The 17033-nt window shown below is 45.1% G+C and overlaps 1 protein-coding gene across 4 annotated transcripts in view; it reads right to left on the reverse strand.

Annotated features, from left to right (window-relative positions):
* Nucleotides 1–3947, reverse strand: part of PPP2R5E (protein phosphatase 2 regulatory subunit B'epsilon) — an 89486-nt gene extending 85539 nt beyond the window's left edge. For 2 of the 4 annotated variants that reach the window (XM_033174876.1, XM_033174804.1), the window contains exons 1-2: nucleotides 3842–3947; nucleotides 1244–1346 (exon numbers count right to left, since the gene is read on the reverse strand). In XM_033174876.1, coding sequence (XP_033030767.1) covers nucleotides 1244–1332 — 89 coding nt within the window. In that variant the 5' untranslated portion in view covers nucleotides 1333–1346; nucleotides 3842–3947. The remainder of the gene's footprint in view (nucleotides 1–1243; nucleotides 1347–3841) is intronic. The other 2 variants (XM_033135773.1, XM_033135851.1) reach the window with 1 other exon arrangement.
* Between the last annotated feature and the right edge of the window lie 13086 nt (nucleotides 3948–17033).

Here is a 17033-nt window from a genome sequence, read left to right on the forward strand (position 1 = left end):
GAGGATCATGCAGCTACACTATTTTTGGCAGCTAGCTGAAAATAACTTCTGGTATCGAGAAGTTAGTGGTAATTTGGAAAATTCAGGGGAACTTTTAAAAAGTGATAAAGGGCTGGGAAGGAACTGAGAATGTTTTCATCTAAAAAGAGGTGGCATGTGCACTTTATTTCAAGTAAAGAATGTAAAAAAGGGGGTGGCGCTTGTTTATCCAAAACATAAGATGTAATGGGGTTAAACTAAAAAGGGAAAGGGAAAGCTTCCAAACTATAAGGCCTGCTTGTCCAAAGAGCAAGCCATCCAGAAAAAGCTCAAGAAGAATCTGTTCGGAATGAATTCATGTGATTCTGGGATTGCAGCCACAATGAATTTACTGTGCTATTATTCATAATATGTCTAAAAGTCTGTGTGGAATGAAAGTGTTTTATAATAGAACCAAAAGTGTACCAAGGGTTTTGGTGTTGCCGTAGTTCAATTCACCATTATCACTTCTAGCTCATATTTAAGGTTTCTGTGAATTCAAACGTCACAACAAAGGAAGCTTAGCCAAGATTTGATGTAGGGTTGCCACCAACCACTTATCTCTCTGAATTTTCGCTGTTTGAAATATAGCAACCCTATTTGATGTAGTATATGCATTGGCAACTCAGTTTATAGTAGGCCAGTAAACCAGAGTTGAAAACCGTATTTTGAAGTGAGCTTGTAAATAATGATTTTACAAACACTGGTTTGGCATGCTGTCTGAACTGGCAAATAGTTGATACAGCAGTTGCTTTGGTTGCGGACCCATAGAGGCACCAGTGACCTCATGAATTTACAATGCTAGGTGCTTAACAGGATGGAAAATGTAGGAATGCAGCTCTAAAACCATGGATTGTATGTTGGAAGTTCAAAACATAGTTTCAGTTCTATACTATGATTAGCACAAACTATGGTTTGCTATGTCTCAGCTGAACTGCTGGTGACTGTGTTTTTATGTATCACAGAAGCAAAATTACCCTGAGCAAATTCAGCTTAATGCTTTTAGAAGGTATACAAAAATGACTAGTTTTGCCAGTATGTGTATGGGAATGGGCAAGAGAACACACAGTCCAAGGAAAGCATGAAAAACAGGCACATCATCCACTTTCCATGCAACTGGATGTGCATTTGACCCACAGTTCCTGGTCTAAACATTTTTAAGTGGAACAGATTTCCTTAACTGGAGCAGTATGAGGAGTTGCAACAGCGTTGAAATTAGACTTACATTGTACTTTTTCTTCCAATCAGCAAACTTACTCCTAGCTTCCTTTTCTTATTGGTCGGCTTTCCTTTTCTTTCTTGGACATTTCCCATGAATTCTTGCTTCTCTGTATTTTTGAGAAAGGTCAGAATGTCTTTAACTATGTAGTGTAACTAATGTACACCTCATGGCCATATTTGCAAACAGCAGCAGCTTAAGTGTTGCGATTGCACGCTTGATTTACATCTGGGTTTATATAAAAATAATTATGATACAAACATATATAATGGCTTTTCTATGCCCTGAGGCATCTTAGTCCTCTCAAATTAGAAAGTCATTCTCTGAGAAGACCCATTGAATTTGAGGGATCTCAGTTAATCATGACTGGTGTCCATTGAATTCAGTTGGTCTACTCAAGAGTATGATGCAGCTCATTGTTGTCTTCTGCTGATATGACTGTGAAGCTTCACGACTACCCTTTAGCATAGACAGTCCCACTGAATATATTTGAAGAATAATAACAGCTGTCCCATTAATAGATCTTTCAGAAATGCCCTTGTTCAAAACTCAACAAATTGCAAGCACTCATGTTTCAGTTATGATCATTTATAGGGATCTTTAAGATATTTGTCTAGATAATTCCTTTTAAAAAATAATTGAGAGGGATTTGAGTGCCTACCAATCAAAATATCTCAAGATGAGTCTATATGTGCATTGCCAGCATCTACTTGTGTTTTCTGGGATTTGTGACCTCGTTTGTGACATATCTTCTGTGTCATATAGAAGAATGAAGGGACCCCTGACCATTAGGTTCAGTTGCGGACGACTCAGGGGTTGCGGCGCTCATCTCGCTTTACTGGTCAAGGGAGCCAGCGTACAGCTTCCGGGTCATGTGGCCAGCATGACTAAGTCGTTTCTGGCGAACCAGAGCAGCGCACAGAAACGAAAAGAATAAAAGCTCACAAAACTCTACAAAGCCCTTAATACTTTTATCCATGGTGCTGAATTCACAATCAGGAAAGCAAAAGGGGGGCCTTTTCCCCACAAAAGTATATTCTTAGGAATATGGTGCAGCTTCTAATCAATATGTAAGATTGGCACAGGGTGAAATGATTGGCACAGGGTGAAATCTTTAGTGAACTTGAAAATGGAAGTGATATTCATCACTTAAGTGTTCATTTGCAAGTCTATTTCTTAGAATACAGTCATAACTGTTCTGCATGTATGCTCCTAATGTCTGAACCAACTGCCTATTTCTATCAGTAAGTATGTGATCAAGATCTCATCTAAGACTACTTTAAGGTTTTTGCAGGAATTGTGACTTCCCTTCCTATTTTTTAATGTTTGGGTCAGTTGTGCATTTCATTTTGGTTTAATATTTCATTTACTGAGATCATTTCTGTACTGGTTTACATTTTTTGAAGAAAAAAGACTATTAAGAGATTTGCAGCATCTCTCTTAAAGCATTACAAATATAATGTTACAAACTGCAAGAATAGAACATAGCCAATGCTTTTATGTGCCACTTTGCTTCTGTGGTTGAAGCACTGTACATGGCAGATCTACAGTTAATTAAGGAAATAGGGGTGCCCCACAGGCGTCTGGGAAGAGGGTGCCCCCAACCTTACTGGCCCGATGGAGACTGGCCAAAGGTGGATGTGAGGCCAGCACCTTACCTTGGAGGCAGCTGTGGGCACTGCTTGGCCTAAATGGCAGAAAGACTCCCCTTCACACCGGGCACTCAGCTCCCAGGCATGCCTTGCACACAGCAAGCACAAGAAAAGCCAGTGCAGTGCCTGCCTGCCCGGCCTCCCACTAGTCTGTCCATTCCCAACAGCAAGGGCTGGTAGACTGGCTGGCTGGGTTCCCCCACCCACTTGCTAGCTAACTCAGTTGAGGCCACCTCAGCTCCTGGCAAATAGCACCCCCTGGCTAGCCCCAGAGGCACCATTTGCCTGGGGAGGTTGTAGCCAGGGCTGCTTCAACAGACAGCCACACAAGCCTTTGGGAGGCAGAGATGAGAGAGGGCATGAGGAGGGAGGGGAGGAAAGAGGGACAGGCTAGTTAGTTGCCCGCAGCACCCCTGATCATCATTCAAAGCACCCCAGGGTGCTACGGCACACTGGTTGAAAACCATTGAAATAATCCTTTCATATGCAGTGAATAAACAGTTGCTGCTGCTAAAAGAATCGTGGAGTTTGAGGCCAGGCCCAGCATCAACCTGCTTTTGGTTAGAAACCGGTGGAGTAAAAAATACCTTTCTGAAGTGAAAGAACCGCACTTTTATACACAACCATGTTTAAGAAAACTCAGGTGGCCTGGGTTGTGTTTGTTTGTTTCTTGCTTGTTTGCTGAAAAGCAGCAGGAGGGAGCAGTTCACAGCTGAGAAGCAACTGGTAGGAAAAATATAATCAAACCGTTGCTTCCGCTCTGCAAAATCACTAGCGTCCAGAATTGCTTTTCGGCAAAGAACTGGGCTGTCATTTCATTCAATTGCATGTCTTGCCTCATGTGTCCCTGTCATGTCATTTTGCTCCTGCTTCCTTTTGTTCCATTTCATCCATTCCTTGCTTGTTCCCTTTTGGCTCACTTTTCCGTTCCTCGCCCCTTCCCAACACTCACTCTCTGCTCATTTTCCCCCCTTCCCCTTGTTTCCTGCTCTTCTCCGTGATGCTTTCTTCACAATGCTTTCTCTTCTGTCCCAACTGTCATCGCCAACTGCTTCAGAATACACTTGAGTCCAGAGTTCTGCCCTTTCCTGCCTCCCTCCCTCCCTCCAATGTGTGAGATAGCCACCTCCCTAAAGGTTCCTTTCGAGTTCAAAAAGCAAAGGAAGATGTGCTGCTTACTCGTCATTCGCTGTGCTTTCTTATTACTTCCGTTCTGGGAGTTGAGCTGAAATACGGCCGCTGTGCTGAATTATTATTTTCACTTGAGCTGGAATCACAAGCATCAAAACTAAAATTTTGCCCTGTCCGTTGAACCTGAATCCACTCCCCATGGAGGACTTAACGGCCTGTCAGCCAGATTTCGACCTGCCATGGTGCCACTAAACTCCTGTGAAGAGGGCTGGAAAAATCCCAGAAATTGTCAGCTGTCTAAAATGTTGCTTTGGTGCCAAATTTCCATCCTTCGACAGGACTCGTGCTTTAAAAAAAAAAAAAAAAAACAACCTGGAAAGCCTTATTCTGACAACTAAAAATCTGCAGTATTTTATGCCCACGTTTGCTACAGCAAAATTCTGGGATAAGGCAGACTTAATGGTTCTTATTGATATTATTTGAGTCTACCATAAAAGATCCTTGCCTTCATAATGTAGCCTATATGTTTTGTAATACGTACCAGTCACTCCTACAGTCTTCAAAATGCCAAATGCTGTGTAGTGGCGTGATGGCATTAAGAACACTGAGCCTCCAACAGCTAATTGCATGCATTAATTTAAGAATGGCACTTCCTATATTCAAAGCTATTCAATGCCTGTTGGATTGTTAATAGATTTTGATGAGGCATATAAAGAAATGTCACTGACAAGTTGGAATAAGTTTTCCTTAAGCTACATGTTCATATTTCCTTGGCACAAGGACATTCCCATTAGATCCTTTAAAAGGTAAAGGGGCCCCTGACCATTAGGTCCAGTCGCACATGACTCTGGGGTTGCGGCGCTCATCTCGCTTTACTGGCAAGGGAGCCGATGTACAGCTTCCGGGTCATGTGGCCAGCATGACTAAGCAGCTTCTGGTGAACCAGAGCAGCGCACGGAAATGCCGTTACCTTCCCGCCAGAGCGGTACCTATTTATCTACTTGCACTTAGACGTGCTTTCGAACTGCTAGGTTGGCAGGAGCAGGGACCGAGCAACAGGAGCTCACCCTGTTGCGGGGATTCGAACCACCAACCTTCTGATCGGCAAACCCTAGGCTCTGTGGTTTAACCCACAGCGCCACCCATGTCCCTTTCATTACATCCTTTAGATCTATCCAATTACCGCCCAGTTTCGAATCTTCCATATCTGGGTAAGGTAATTGAGAGAGCAGTTGCTGAACAGCTTGGTAGGTTTCTGGAGGAAACATCGGCTTTAGATCCATTTCAGTCCAGTTTCCGTCCTGGTTTCGGGACCGAGACGGCTCTGGTCGCCCTAACAGATGATCTCTGTAGACAACTGGATCGAGACGGGTCGGGACTGCTGATTCTTTTAGATTCGAAAATGCGGTTAGGTTTGTTAATTTCAGTTACTCAGTTTCTGAGTAAAACTTAGCTGAATGCCACCCTAGGAGACTGGGGTTTTAAGGAATCTCGATACTTGATCTTAATCCTGCCTGTAGCATATTGGGTGGCCTTTAGGATTAAAAAAAAAAAAAACACCTCACCTCCCTGGTTGATTTTGTTTTATCTGTTGCACAGAGGTGATCACCCAACCCAAAGGGCACTGTTGAGTTCATGAATATTTGCAAACTCCCACAATAGTTATTGCTTTGTGGCCTTCATTTGAAAAATGCAGTGCTACAATTACTTTTGGAAGAGCACACCATTTATGTGTAGCTAGGTTTTGGTCATATTTTCAGAGTGTGTGAGCAACATGGAGCATTGGTTAAATATATACAAAGCTGAATTATTCATAAAATATCCTGTACTTTTTATTGTATATGTTAGCTTCATAGCTAAAGTTATGATAGATGAAGCGGTTATCTAAAATGGTAAGATCCAGTCACTTAACTTCTTAATTGTTTATTTAATCCATTTTTAAACCACCCGTCATCAATTAAGTTCCTAAATTCAATAAAACAATAGCATTCAATATCCTTGAATCTTAGAGTTGGAAGGGACCCAAGGGTCATCTAGTCCAACCCCGTGCAAGGCAGGAATCTCAAGGAACCTTAAGATTAGTTTTATGGAAGATCCTAGTTCCTCTAGTGAGAATTATTTTATTCAATCATTTCAGACTGAACAGGAACCTAGATGGTTTATCACTGAATTATGAGTGCATCACTAAGAATATTGCCATCTAATGGCTATGACTGCAGCTATTGCTAGAGCATGTAACATCTCCAGCAGGCATTGTGCATGGGTTTTAGTTTTGGTTGTCATCGCATGGATTTTGTATTATGAACCAATTCACAACAGTTGTGGTGTCCGGAACACTCATGTAGATGATTTTAGATGATGGACAAAATATGGTCACATCGTGCATTCAATGAGAATGATGCTAACTATACACATTGGAGTGGGGAAGGAAATAGTCTTTCTTCTCTTCAGCCTACAGGATTTGGGCAACCAAAATGGTCAAAGGCCTGGAAACGATGCCTTATGAGGAACGGCTTAGGGAGCTGGGTATGTTTAGCCTGGAGAAGAGAAGCTTAAGGGGTGATATGATAGCCATGTTCAAATATATAAAAGGATGTCATATAGAGGAGGGAGAAAGGTTGTTTTCTGCTGCTCCAGAGAAGCGGACACGGGGCAATGGATTCAAACTACAAGAAAGAAGATTCCACCTAAACATTAGGAAGAACTTCCTGACAGAGCTGTTCGGCAGTGGAATTTGCTACCAAGGAGTGTGGTGGAGTCTCCTTCTTTGGAGGTCTTTAAGCAGAGGCTTAACTGCCATATGTCAGGAATGCTTTGATGGTGTTTCCTGCTTGGCAGGGGGTTGGACTGGATGGCCCTTGTGGTCTCTTCCAACTCTATGATTCTATGATTTCATTTATATCCCACCTTTCCTCCATGGTTGTGTACATTGTTTCTCCCCCTCCCCATTGTGCTCTCAAAACAACCCTGTGAGGTAGGTCAGGCTGAAAAACAGCTGTTGTCCCAAGGTTGTCCGATGAGCTTCGTGGCTGAGTGGGAATTTACACCCTGGACTTGCAATTCCTAATCCAACACTAGTGGTAAAGTTGGGGGGGGGGATCTCTGCTGAGTGTTGCCTGTATCCTAATAGCTCACTTCACAAATCAAAAGCACCCATAGAATTTCATTCTCCCAGGATAACTTGTGAGCTGTTTCTTACGTAACGCATAGGCATGCAGTGAGAACAGGTAGGGCCAGAAATAAGAAGCTGAATGAACTTGTGGTTGTGACACGGGCTGTTTTATGAAGCCACTTTAAATATTTGCAAAAACCCACAACGAAACTATTTGCAGGCCTGCATAGTTTATGCATAACTCGGCATGTTACAACCAAACTTCATGTTACTATGTACAGATCTTGTAGGGATTTAGAGGCTCTTAACAGGACTAGCGCTGCCGACTTTTGGTTTCCTTATTTCCCTAGAAAACCGGTAGGGCGGGTGGGGTTATACGCTGTAACGGGTGGTACTACATTGTGGTTGCTGAACTTGGAACGTAGGCTGGTGTTAGACAAGGGAGTGGAGTGAATCAGACAGACTTGGAAGAAGTAGCTGGCCTAGCTCACAAGGCTTCGCTTCTGATGTATGAAGAACTGGACACATACAGCATCTCTCTGATTTCAGTGGGTGGCTAACCTGTGACCTTCCAGCTCTCGTTGGACTACAACTCCCATCGTCGCCAGCTAGTAGGATCACTGGGAGTTGTAGTCCAACAACATCGGGGGACCAAAGTTTGAGAAACGCTGGCCTAGCTCCACACACCCCAAAGCATTTGCTGATCACTAGTGTCTGAGGCAGGTAGCGTAGCATCAGTTCCCCCACCCACTGCCGCCATTAAGGGTCTCCTTGGCCCTTGCTTGGAAGCACAGGCGCCTACTATCCCTGACCAAGCTACTATGGGAACTGCGTCCATAGAGGTGACTCTTAAGGAGAGATTTACAACATGAGGAGTTGTGAGAGAAGAGACAGTACCAGTTGCTGGAACCGCAGAGGGGAGAGTGTTCTTGTACTCAGGTCCTGCTTGTGCGTTTCCTACATGCATCTGGTTGGCCACTGTGAGAACAGGATGCAGGAACGTAGCGTACCTTGGTTTCAGTAAGGCTTTTGACAAAGTTCCCCAAGGATAGTCTTGAGGAGAAGCTGGTAAAATGTGTGGTCAGGCTGTACCTGGAGTACTGTGACATCAATTTAAGGAGGGTATTGACAACCTGGAACATTCTGGAACCAAGCCTTATGAGGAACAGTTGAAGGAGCCGAGTATGTTTAGCGTGGAAAAGAGGAGACTGAGAGAAGATCTGATATCCATGTTCGGATATCTAAAGGGCTGTCACATGGAGGATGGAGCAAGCTTGTTCTCTGCCTCTCCACAGGGTAGAACCTAAACCAATGGATTCAAGTAAAAAAGAAAGGAAATTTGGACTAAATATCAATAACTCTCTGCTTGCAAGAGCTATTCAGCAGTGGATGTAGTATCCGGAAGTGCATGGTGGCAGAAGAAGAGGGTAGGTCATATCCACCAGGGTCTCCTTATCAACCTCTTCCCATCTGCATCTAGTTGATCCCTGTTGAAGACAGAGAACACTAGATGGACTCTTTGTATGATCTAGCAAGCATTTAGCATAGCAGCACTCACAATATTCTGATTATCCAGTCTGGATGCTCCCCAACATCTTGCAAAGTAAAGACGTTATCTAGATGTGATGTGTTACTGCGTAATTTAAAAATTCAGGAATTGGCCGCAGATTTTTCTCTTGCAATTGAATCCTGTTCTCAAGGTCCTGCTCTTGGCTGAACAGTAACAGTGTTTATACACAACGTGATGAGGACTCGAGAACAGTTTGTGCCGATCTTTACCTCAGAGCAGCTACCATGTCCCTCACCTTCGCAGTCTTTATGTTAGCAGGAACTGTGTACGGTTGTTGTTTTTTCCAGGTCCCAGGCATTGTTTCAAAGGGGGTTATTTTTCAAGGCTTGTCAGTACCTCCAGCACACGAAGCAAAATGTAGTTAAGCTTGCATTGACCCAAGAAGACCTGGTTGGAGGGTTTCCATAGTTCTGTCAAGTTTCAACAAAACACAAACCTGCCTTCTTGCCTCTGCATCTCCACAGGGAACATGTACACAGCAACAGAGGCTACACTTTCCAGTTTCTCCATGTTCCCCCTCTTCCAGTGACACCAGCACGACAATTTCAGAATTCCAAAGTGGCCTAAGCGAAATGTGAAACTTGCAGTAGTCAATGTACAATGAGTTCCTCCCTCGTGTGAACGTCAGGAATAAAAGATTTGCCTACTAGGAACAGACATTCGGGGCCACCTCACACTCCTATGCAACTATATCTCCTGAACAGATAACATGGGGAAATTTGCAGACCCTCCAAGGGTCCCTATTTTACAGGGACACTCCCAGATTTACAGAACCTGTCCTGGTTTCTGATTTGATCCTGGAATGACCTGCTTTTCCTTAGGATGTCCCTATTTTCACCCAAGAAATGCTGGAGGGTGTGGAATAGGATGTCCCTATTTTAATCGGGTAACTGCTGGATGGTTGGATGAGATGGTTGGACAGTGTTCTCGAAGCTACTAACATGAGTTTGGCCAAACTGCGAGAGGCAGTGAAGGATAGGCGTGCCTGGTGTGCTCTGGTCCATGGGGTCACAAAGAGTCGGACACGACTGAACGACTAAACAACAACAAACTGCTGGAGGGTATGTAACTGTAATTGTCATGTGACATCACATCCGGTTTACGATATACAAGCAGCAGCAAGGCTTGTTTGGTGTGTGACTTGAGTGTCCATCATGTGTGATGATGGACATTTGGTTTCAAGGATCACATGGCTCATAAGACACTCTCAGCAGCTACATACTGGAACTAGACACTGGAAGGACCCATCAGGAGTGAATATAGACCCCCTTGTACAAAAATGTATGGGAAACTGCCCTACTAGGGAATTTAACCAACTTTAACTAGCACGGGGACAAACAAAGGAGAATGCCTTCATCCTGGTGTGGCTCCCCTATATCACATATACAGCACAACAAGACAATGACCTATTCCCCCCCCCCAACAGAATATGAATCAATATGGCTTATCTGAGCCAACAACACACACACCCCTTCACACATGCAAACAAACGACACAGCAACCAAGCGAACACAAACAACCAAACTCTGGACTCCCTAATCTCTTGCAATGCAAATAAAAATAAAATCTAAATCTATAAATACAATAGGCTTCTGGGAAATGATACATAATGAATTTTTAAAACATGTTCAAAATAGCCATTCCCAAGAGGCCTAAAGCATTTCTTCCAAAAGATGCTACTAAATATCTGTGCGTTTTGTTTTGTTTTGTTTTGTTTTGTTTTGTTTTGTTTTGTTGGAAGCCGCCCAGAGTGGCTGGGGAAACCCAGCCAGTTGGGCGGGGTATCAATAATACATTGTTGTTGTTGTTGTTGTTGTTGTTGTTGTTGTTGTTGTTGTTGTTGTTGTTGTTATTAAACTGCCACCTAAGTAACCAACTCCCAGGGCAAGTTAGTTCTTCCAGGGACCACCAGCTGATAACATCTTTGCTCTTGCTGCTCTCCAAAAGAATGAATCAAAGGGCTGGTGCCCTTCGGTGTTGCTCCTGCAGTAGAAATCTTCTACCATTCACAAACCCAAGAGTTCCTGAGTCAAAGAGCTTCCTCTTCTCACTCTGCAGGGATAATTGATGGTGGTCATTTTGTTTGCTTTCACAAGTAGCCTGTTTTTGCATTTCCTCATTTGCTGAACATAGAATTATTACCCCACCCCACCCTTCTTGAACCTTTGTTTCGTTTATTTAGCCGACACTAGGCAATGCGAAGCCAGCCAACCACATCTGACCCACCCAAGTCTTCCCCAACAATCCTGGAAATGCTTTACTGGAGAATAACCTGTCTTCAGGTGGAAGAAATTGCCAGAGATCTGATGATGTGTGCCAGCCTCAGTACCAGCCCATGACATGTTGTTTGAGTGGTGCCCAAGTAGCACGCACACAGGACGCGGGTGGCGCTGCGGTCTAAACCACTGAGCCTCTTGGGCCTGCCGATCAGAAGGTCGGCGGTTCGAATCCCCGTGACGGGGATCAGTCCCAGCTCCTGCCAACCTAGCAGTTCGAAAGCACGTCAAAGTGCAAGTAGATAAATAGGTACCGCTCCAGCAGTAAGGTAAACGGCGTTTCCGTGCGCTGCTCTGGTTTCGCCAGAAGCGGCTTAGTCATGCTGGCCACATGACCCGGAAAAACTGCCTGCGGAGAAACGCCGGCTCCCTTGGCCTATAGAGTGAGGTGAGCGCCGCAACCCCAGAGTCATTTGCAACTGGACTTAACTGTCAGGGGTCCTTTACCTTTACCTTTTAGCACACCCACCCAGCAAGAACCACCCCTTCCTCTCTTTTTTAAAGTCTTGCTGTACCATCCACACACCGATTCCTGCTTTCATCTATTCCCATCCTCCACCCCTACTGCCTTCATGGTTCTGTCTGAGCTTCACCCTGCAGCAGGGCAGGGCCAGCATTTTGGGAAACAACCTAAAGACAGAGGTCATTGTCACAAGGAGGTAGGAAGCAGTCCCAGTCAAAAGAAGCTGGCTATTGTGGGGGTGTCTCTAGCAAAATGGTAATCTGTTGCTGTGAAAGATGCGTGATAGGCATTGCTCCAGGCTGATTAAAACGTGTATCCCTTTCCACAGGCATGACTCAGTTTTTTGAAAAGCAGTTATTGTGCTCTGTGCTGATGAGGACAAAACCTTAGGAAAACGATATATGTTGGCTAGCTCTGGGTAAAATTGTACCCAAATATTCTCAATAACAAATCTCGCAATACAATGTCCTCCTCTTTAAACAGCTGCATAAAGGAGAAGGGAAAGCAGAGGCCTTAGGGTCCTCTCGGACTGCCAGATTCACAGATTTCTGATATCCATCGTTAAATGGCAGCTATTTCACCCATGTTGTTTTCTGTACTTCCCAATTAGTAAAATCAACTTAAAGGATGTGTTATACTTGCTTGAAGGAACCTCCAGCCTGCCTGCATGTATGATGTGGTCCACCTTTCCCATGCCTGACGTCATCTAAGACGTCAGGAGCCAGAAACGTCCAGCCATGGCTTTAAACGTAACCTAAATTTGGCACCTTATTCTGTTGCCCTCCCAATCCTTTCCTTTGAAGTCTGGTCACCTGATAGCATGGTGATGTCACAGGAGATTGACAGGTGGGTGGGCCCATCAGTCAGCACGGCCTGGCGTGGGGTCTGCCAGCCACATCCTGTTCTCTACCTGGCTTAAAGGGAACTTGCAGCTTCAATATTCCTTGCATATCTAGTCCTTCTGTAATCAAGATCAATAGTAATATTGCTGGTAGCCTGATGAGAAGTTCCCAGGAGCCTGGGGTTTATTTTGTGTTTAAACATCCCATTAATGTTAAAGTACTGTGTTCATTAAAGAGGCTCATCCATCCATTGCCGATTCGCAAACCTGCAACATGGGGGGTTAACTGTGCTGCAAGAGACTGGAGTAATCAAGGTTTGCTCCCATCCATGCAAATACAAGATCTACTAGATTCTGTACCATGGGAATGAAACCCCCGGCGGGTGAGCAGTCACAGGAGGTATAAAAGCAATCATTTCGTAAAGGGAAACCTATAAAACAGTGTTCACAAGATGGGAGAATGAACGTGCAGAGGGCAAGAGTTCAGCAAAATACAAATGTGCACACTCAGCTTCCGAAAAGAAAATTGGTTGCACGCACATGCAATCGAGAATGCTGCACACACTCCAGAGGTCAGCTGCGAAAACAATCAGGCAGAGGCAGGCTCCGTTCAATGTAACGCCTCTTCTTCATCACACCTGAACCAACCTGCCTTTCCATAGGAACAGAGGAAATTGCCTTACTCTAACTCGGGGGTTGTCAACCTGGTCCCTACTGCCCACTAGTGGGCGTTTCAGGATTCTAGGTGGGCGGTAGGGGGTTCTACGGCACAAGCTGAATCCACCTTCCATTGAGCACTGGTGGGCAGTAAGGAAATTTTACCATCAAGAAAGATGCATTAGTGGGCAGTAGGTATAAAAAGGCTGACTACCCCTGCTCTAACTACTGGGAATATTGGTATGTTATATCACAGAGAAACTGTTGCAGTGACCGGAACGCCTGTAGCATTTGGGTGGTGGTGAGATAACCTCCAACCTTCCTAATTCCCTTTAACTTTTCCCTTTAAATTCCATCCCATATAAGACCACCCAGTTTTGGGGGGCTTTGATAAGTTGTCCCGTTAACACGGGTTTCGATGTTTTGATAATGCAACTGGAAGGCCTTCCTGCAGCTTCTCTGGTGCATCGTTTGGGCACGGCGCAGATTCCCCAGCATGCTCAGAACGAAACTTTAAAAATAGACTGGCAAATTAATGCTTCCATAAATGGATGACAACCCCTTGATACACAGGTTGTGGGATTATTCCAGAAGATGGTTTCCCCCCCCCCCCTTTCCTACTCGGATAAGCACAGCATGCAGAGCTTTAATCAGAGACCAGAGCCTTACTATGAATAATTTGGCACTAGGTAGGCTTTCCCGAAACACAGCACTGCAGGCAGCAGGCAGGCTCCTACTACTGTGGCAAAGGCTGGCTTGTTATAAGCCAAAGAAAGTTCAGCCTCTCAACAGCATGCATGGCATCAAGGGGCAGGATTCAGCCAGTTACCCTTGCACAACTTTTAGCTGTAACTTTTAGCTAAAACTTTCAACTTTTAGGGTAACTTTTTCTGCTTCCATTCTCTGCATGCCCCCTATATCTGCCCCGAGGGTTCCTTCAATTCATTGCAGTAACATAAAATAAAGTATTGCCTTCTTTGGTATTTAAGTATTGTTAATATTGTTTGCCACTGTTTATGCGGCTGGTACACTTTTCTTTTCTTTTGCTTTTCCATGGATGTGATATTAAATATTAACACGATTCCCCATGGCAGCAGGGATAGCTCAGTCGGTAGAGTGAGAGACACTTAAATCTCAGGGTCAGGGGTTCAAGCCCCACCTTGGGCAAAAGATTCCTGCATTTCAGGAGGGTGGACTGGATGGCCCTTGGGGGCACCCTCCAAGTCTATAATCCCCCCCTCCTGTTTTTCTCCTTATGGTATTATGTACTGTATATTTTTATTTGCTGTGAGTCACTTGGAGACCTTCAGGTGACAAGCGGCTAGTAAGTTGCATATAAATAAACTAAAATAAAGATAATAAAATCCAAGAACTTCTGTAATTGATTTTATTCCTAGGGGTTAGGGGAGCCAGTTTCTATGCCAGTTCAGTTTCTATGCCAGCTCAGATCTTTAAACAATGGCTTGCTCTTCACGCAGTCACGTTCTAGATGCTAAGCTGCATGGGGAAATGCTAATGTAGTTGGTGCAGCCGTCTGTGGTTGCAGCCACCTTCCTGCTAAGTGAGGCACTTCCTGGAGAAATGCAAGGAAAGCCTTTACATGCATAGAGAAAGGAACGTGGGAGGTGGGGGTGACACTGCTAAATATGGGGGTCCTCCTGTACGTCTGCCGCAAACATCAGTCCTTGCCGATTTTTTTTTTTTAATCATTAAAAATTCCGCTACACAACATGCAGGCGCTTCTTCTATTGTTCTCCACGGATCTGAATTGTTTCCAGCTACAGTACCGGGTGGTGCTGTGGGTTAAACCCACAGGGCTTGCTGATCGGAAGGTCGGCGGTTCGAATCCCCGCGACGGGGTGAGCTCCCATTGCTCGGTCCTTGCTCCTGCCAACCTAGCAGTATGAAAGCACGAAGTGCAAGTAAATAAATAGGTACCGCTCCAGTGGGAAGGTAAACAGCATTTCCGTGCGCTGCTCGGGTTCGCTAGAAGCGGCTTAGTCATGCTGGCCACATGACCCGGAAGCTGTACGCCGGCTCCCTCGGCCAGTAATGCGAGATGAGCGCTGCAACCCCAGAGTCATCTGCAACTGGACCTTTACCTTTACAGTACCATTAAGTTCACTGTCTATAAAAGAATGGCTGGTATCATTTGTCAATGCATGTGTCTACATAGCATGGTTCTTGAAACTTGTTTATGTCCACTGTGATTGCCACGTTTGTTCTTTGACAGATTCGGCACAACACTTTTGACAGGTTAGCTTCAATCCTAGACATGTCTGTGACATAGGAAGCTGCCTTATACCTGAAGGAGCATCTCCACCCACATCAATTGGCTCGGACACTGAGGTCCAAACATCTGAAGGCAGCCCTGTATTGGGACGTTTTTAATGTTTGCAGTTTGATTGTGTTTTTATATGTCACTGGAAGCTGCCCAGAGTGGCTAGGGCAACCCAGTGTCAGGGGCTGGGCTGGATTGGAAGACTGGGCAATGCAATCGCAGGGAGATCAGCTCCTAACAGAAGAGGAGGGTGAATGCCCCCCCCCCCACTTCCAGCATTTCCAGAAGCAGAGAGACAGGCAAACTCAGAAGCTGCACAATTGAGGGAGTTACCCAGCTAGGAGATAGTAGCTAAGCAACCAGAAGGGAGCAGCTGGGTGATACATCAATAGAGAGTGGGGGGAACCCCCTCCCTCCCCTCGAACTTGGAGGTCCAAGCGTGTCAGAGAACAAAAGAGACGTGGGGGGAGGGACTTCCCTTTGGCACACATAATGCTGTAATAAAAGGACTATAACTCTACCAAATGCTTGTTAATTGTTATTGGTGAGCTACCAGAAGGAAGAGGGGAACTCCCATACTTGACACCCAGTCAGAGGGGAGGAGGAGGAGGAGGAAGAAGAAATATGCTTCAGCAGAGTCAAACCAGAGGTCCATCTAGCTCAGTATTGCCTACACTGACTGGCAGCAGCTCTCCAGGATTTCAAGCAGGTGCCTCTCCCAACCTTCCCTGGGGATGCCGAGAATTGAACCAGGGCCCTTCTGCCTGCACGCTGCCATTGAGCTATGGCCCTTCTCCAGAAGTTCAGAGGTTAAACACCATTGAGTTCAGTGGGACGTCCTCCCAGGTAAATGTGTACAGGATTGCAAACCTAAGGTTGACGGCTTTCTATTTTACCTGGCCATTTTCCAGAAGTGATGCTTTGTCTTCCCACGGTTGGGGCGTGTGGAATCCTTCAAATGCTGAGCCCAACCCAAGGCCACTTAAAAGCTGACAAGTCAAGCAGATGAAGTTGTCTGAAGAGGTCCAGCGAGCGACGAACTCCGACACCCCCATGTACTTGACAACTGCCAACATCGTGTCTGCTGTACGTATGGCAGTAGCAAAGTTCATCGCACAGCGAGCAACCGTCCACATGCCAGGTTTTGTGACGGCATCGCCATATGGATAAGGAAAGGAAAATGTCAGTTCATCCCACCCACCACCGTGCCGATCTACAGATCCCAAAAGGGAGGTAAATTTAGGTTGCACGTCTTTTTCAATCTTCTTTAAATAAAAGAGAAGTTCAGGGACACAAGCAATAGCCAAAAAGCATTGCAGTATTTCTGTCCAAGGGGTTGGAGCTGGCTCAAGTCTGCAGGAAGCCAAACCTGGATCTGTACCCTGAAGGGAACATTCTCCAACCCAGAATCTTCGGAGGTCAATTGTAGCCAGAACATGAAATGCTGTAGGCAGAAGATACTGCTGTACTGATGATGAAAAAGCATGAATCAAGACCGCTGTTCTACCTAGCTGAGTATTCTTGATGTTGACAGGCACTAGCTTTGACCTTTAAAGCCCTAAACAGCCACAGCCTTTTATACCCACAAAGGAGCGTCTCCACCTCCATCGTTCAGCCCGCATACCGAGGTTCAGCTCCGAGGTCCTTCTGGCAGTTCCCTCACTGCAAGAAGTGAAGCTACAGGGAAACAGGCAGAGGGCCTTCTCGGTGGTGGCGCCCTCCCATCAGATGTTAAGGAAATAAAGAACTGCCAGAATTTTCGCTCCATAAGATGCACTTTTTTCCTCCTAAAAATTAAGGGGAAATATATGTG

The sequence above is a fragment of the Lacerta agilis genome, chromosome 1 (genome assembly GCF_009819535.1).
Source record: "Lacerta agilis isolate rLacAgi1 chromosome 1, rLacAgi1.pri, whole genome shotgun sequence".
NCBI classification, from domain to species: domain Eukaryota; kingdom Metazoa; phylum Chordata; class Lepidosauria; order Squamata; family Lacertidae; genus Lacerta; species Lacerta agilis.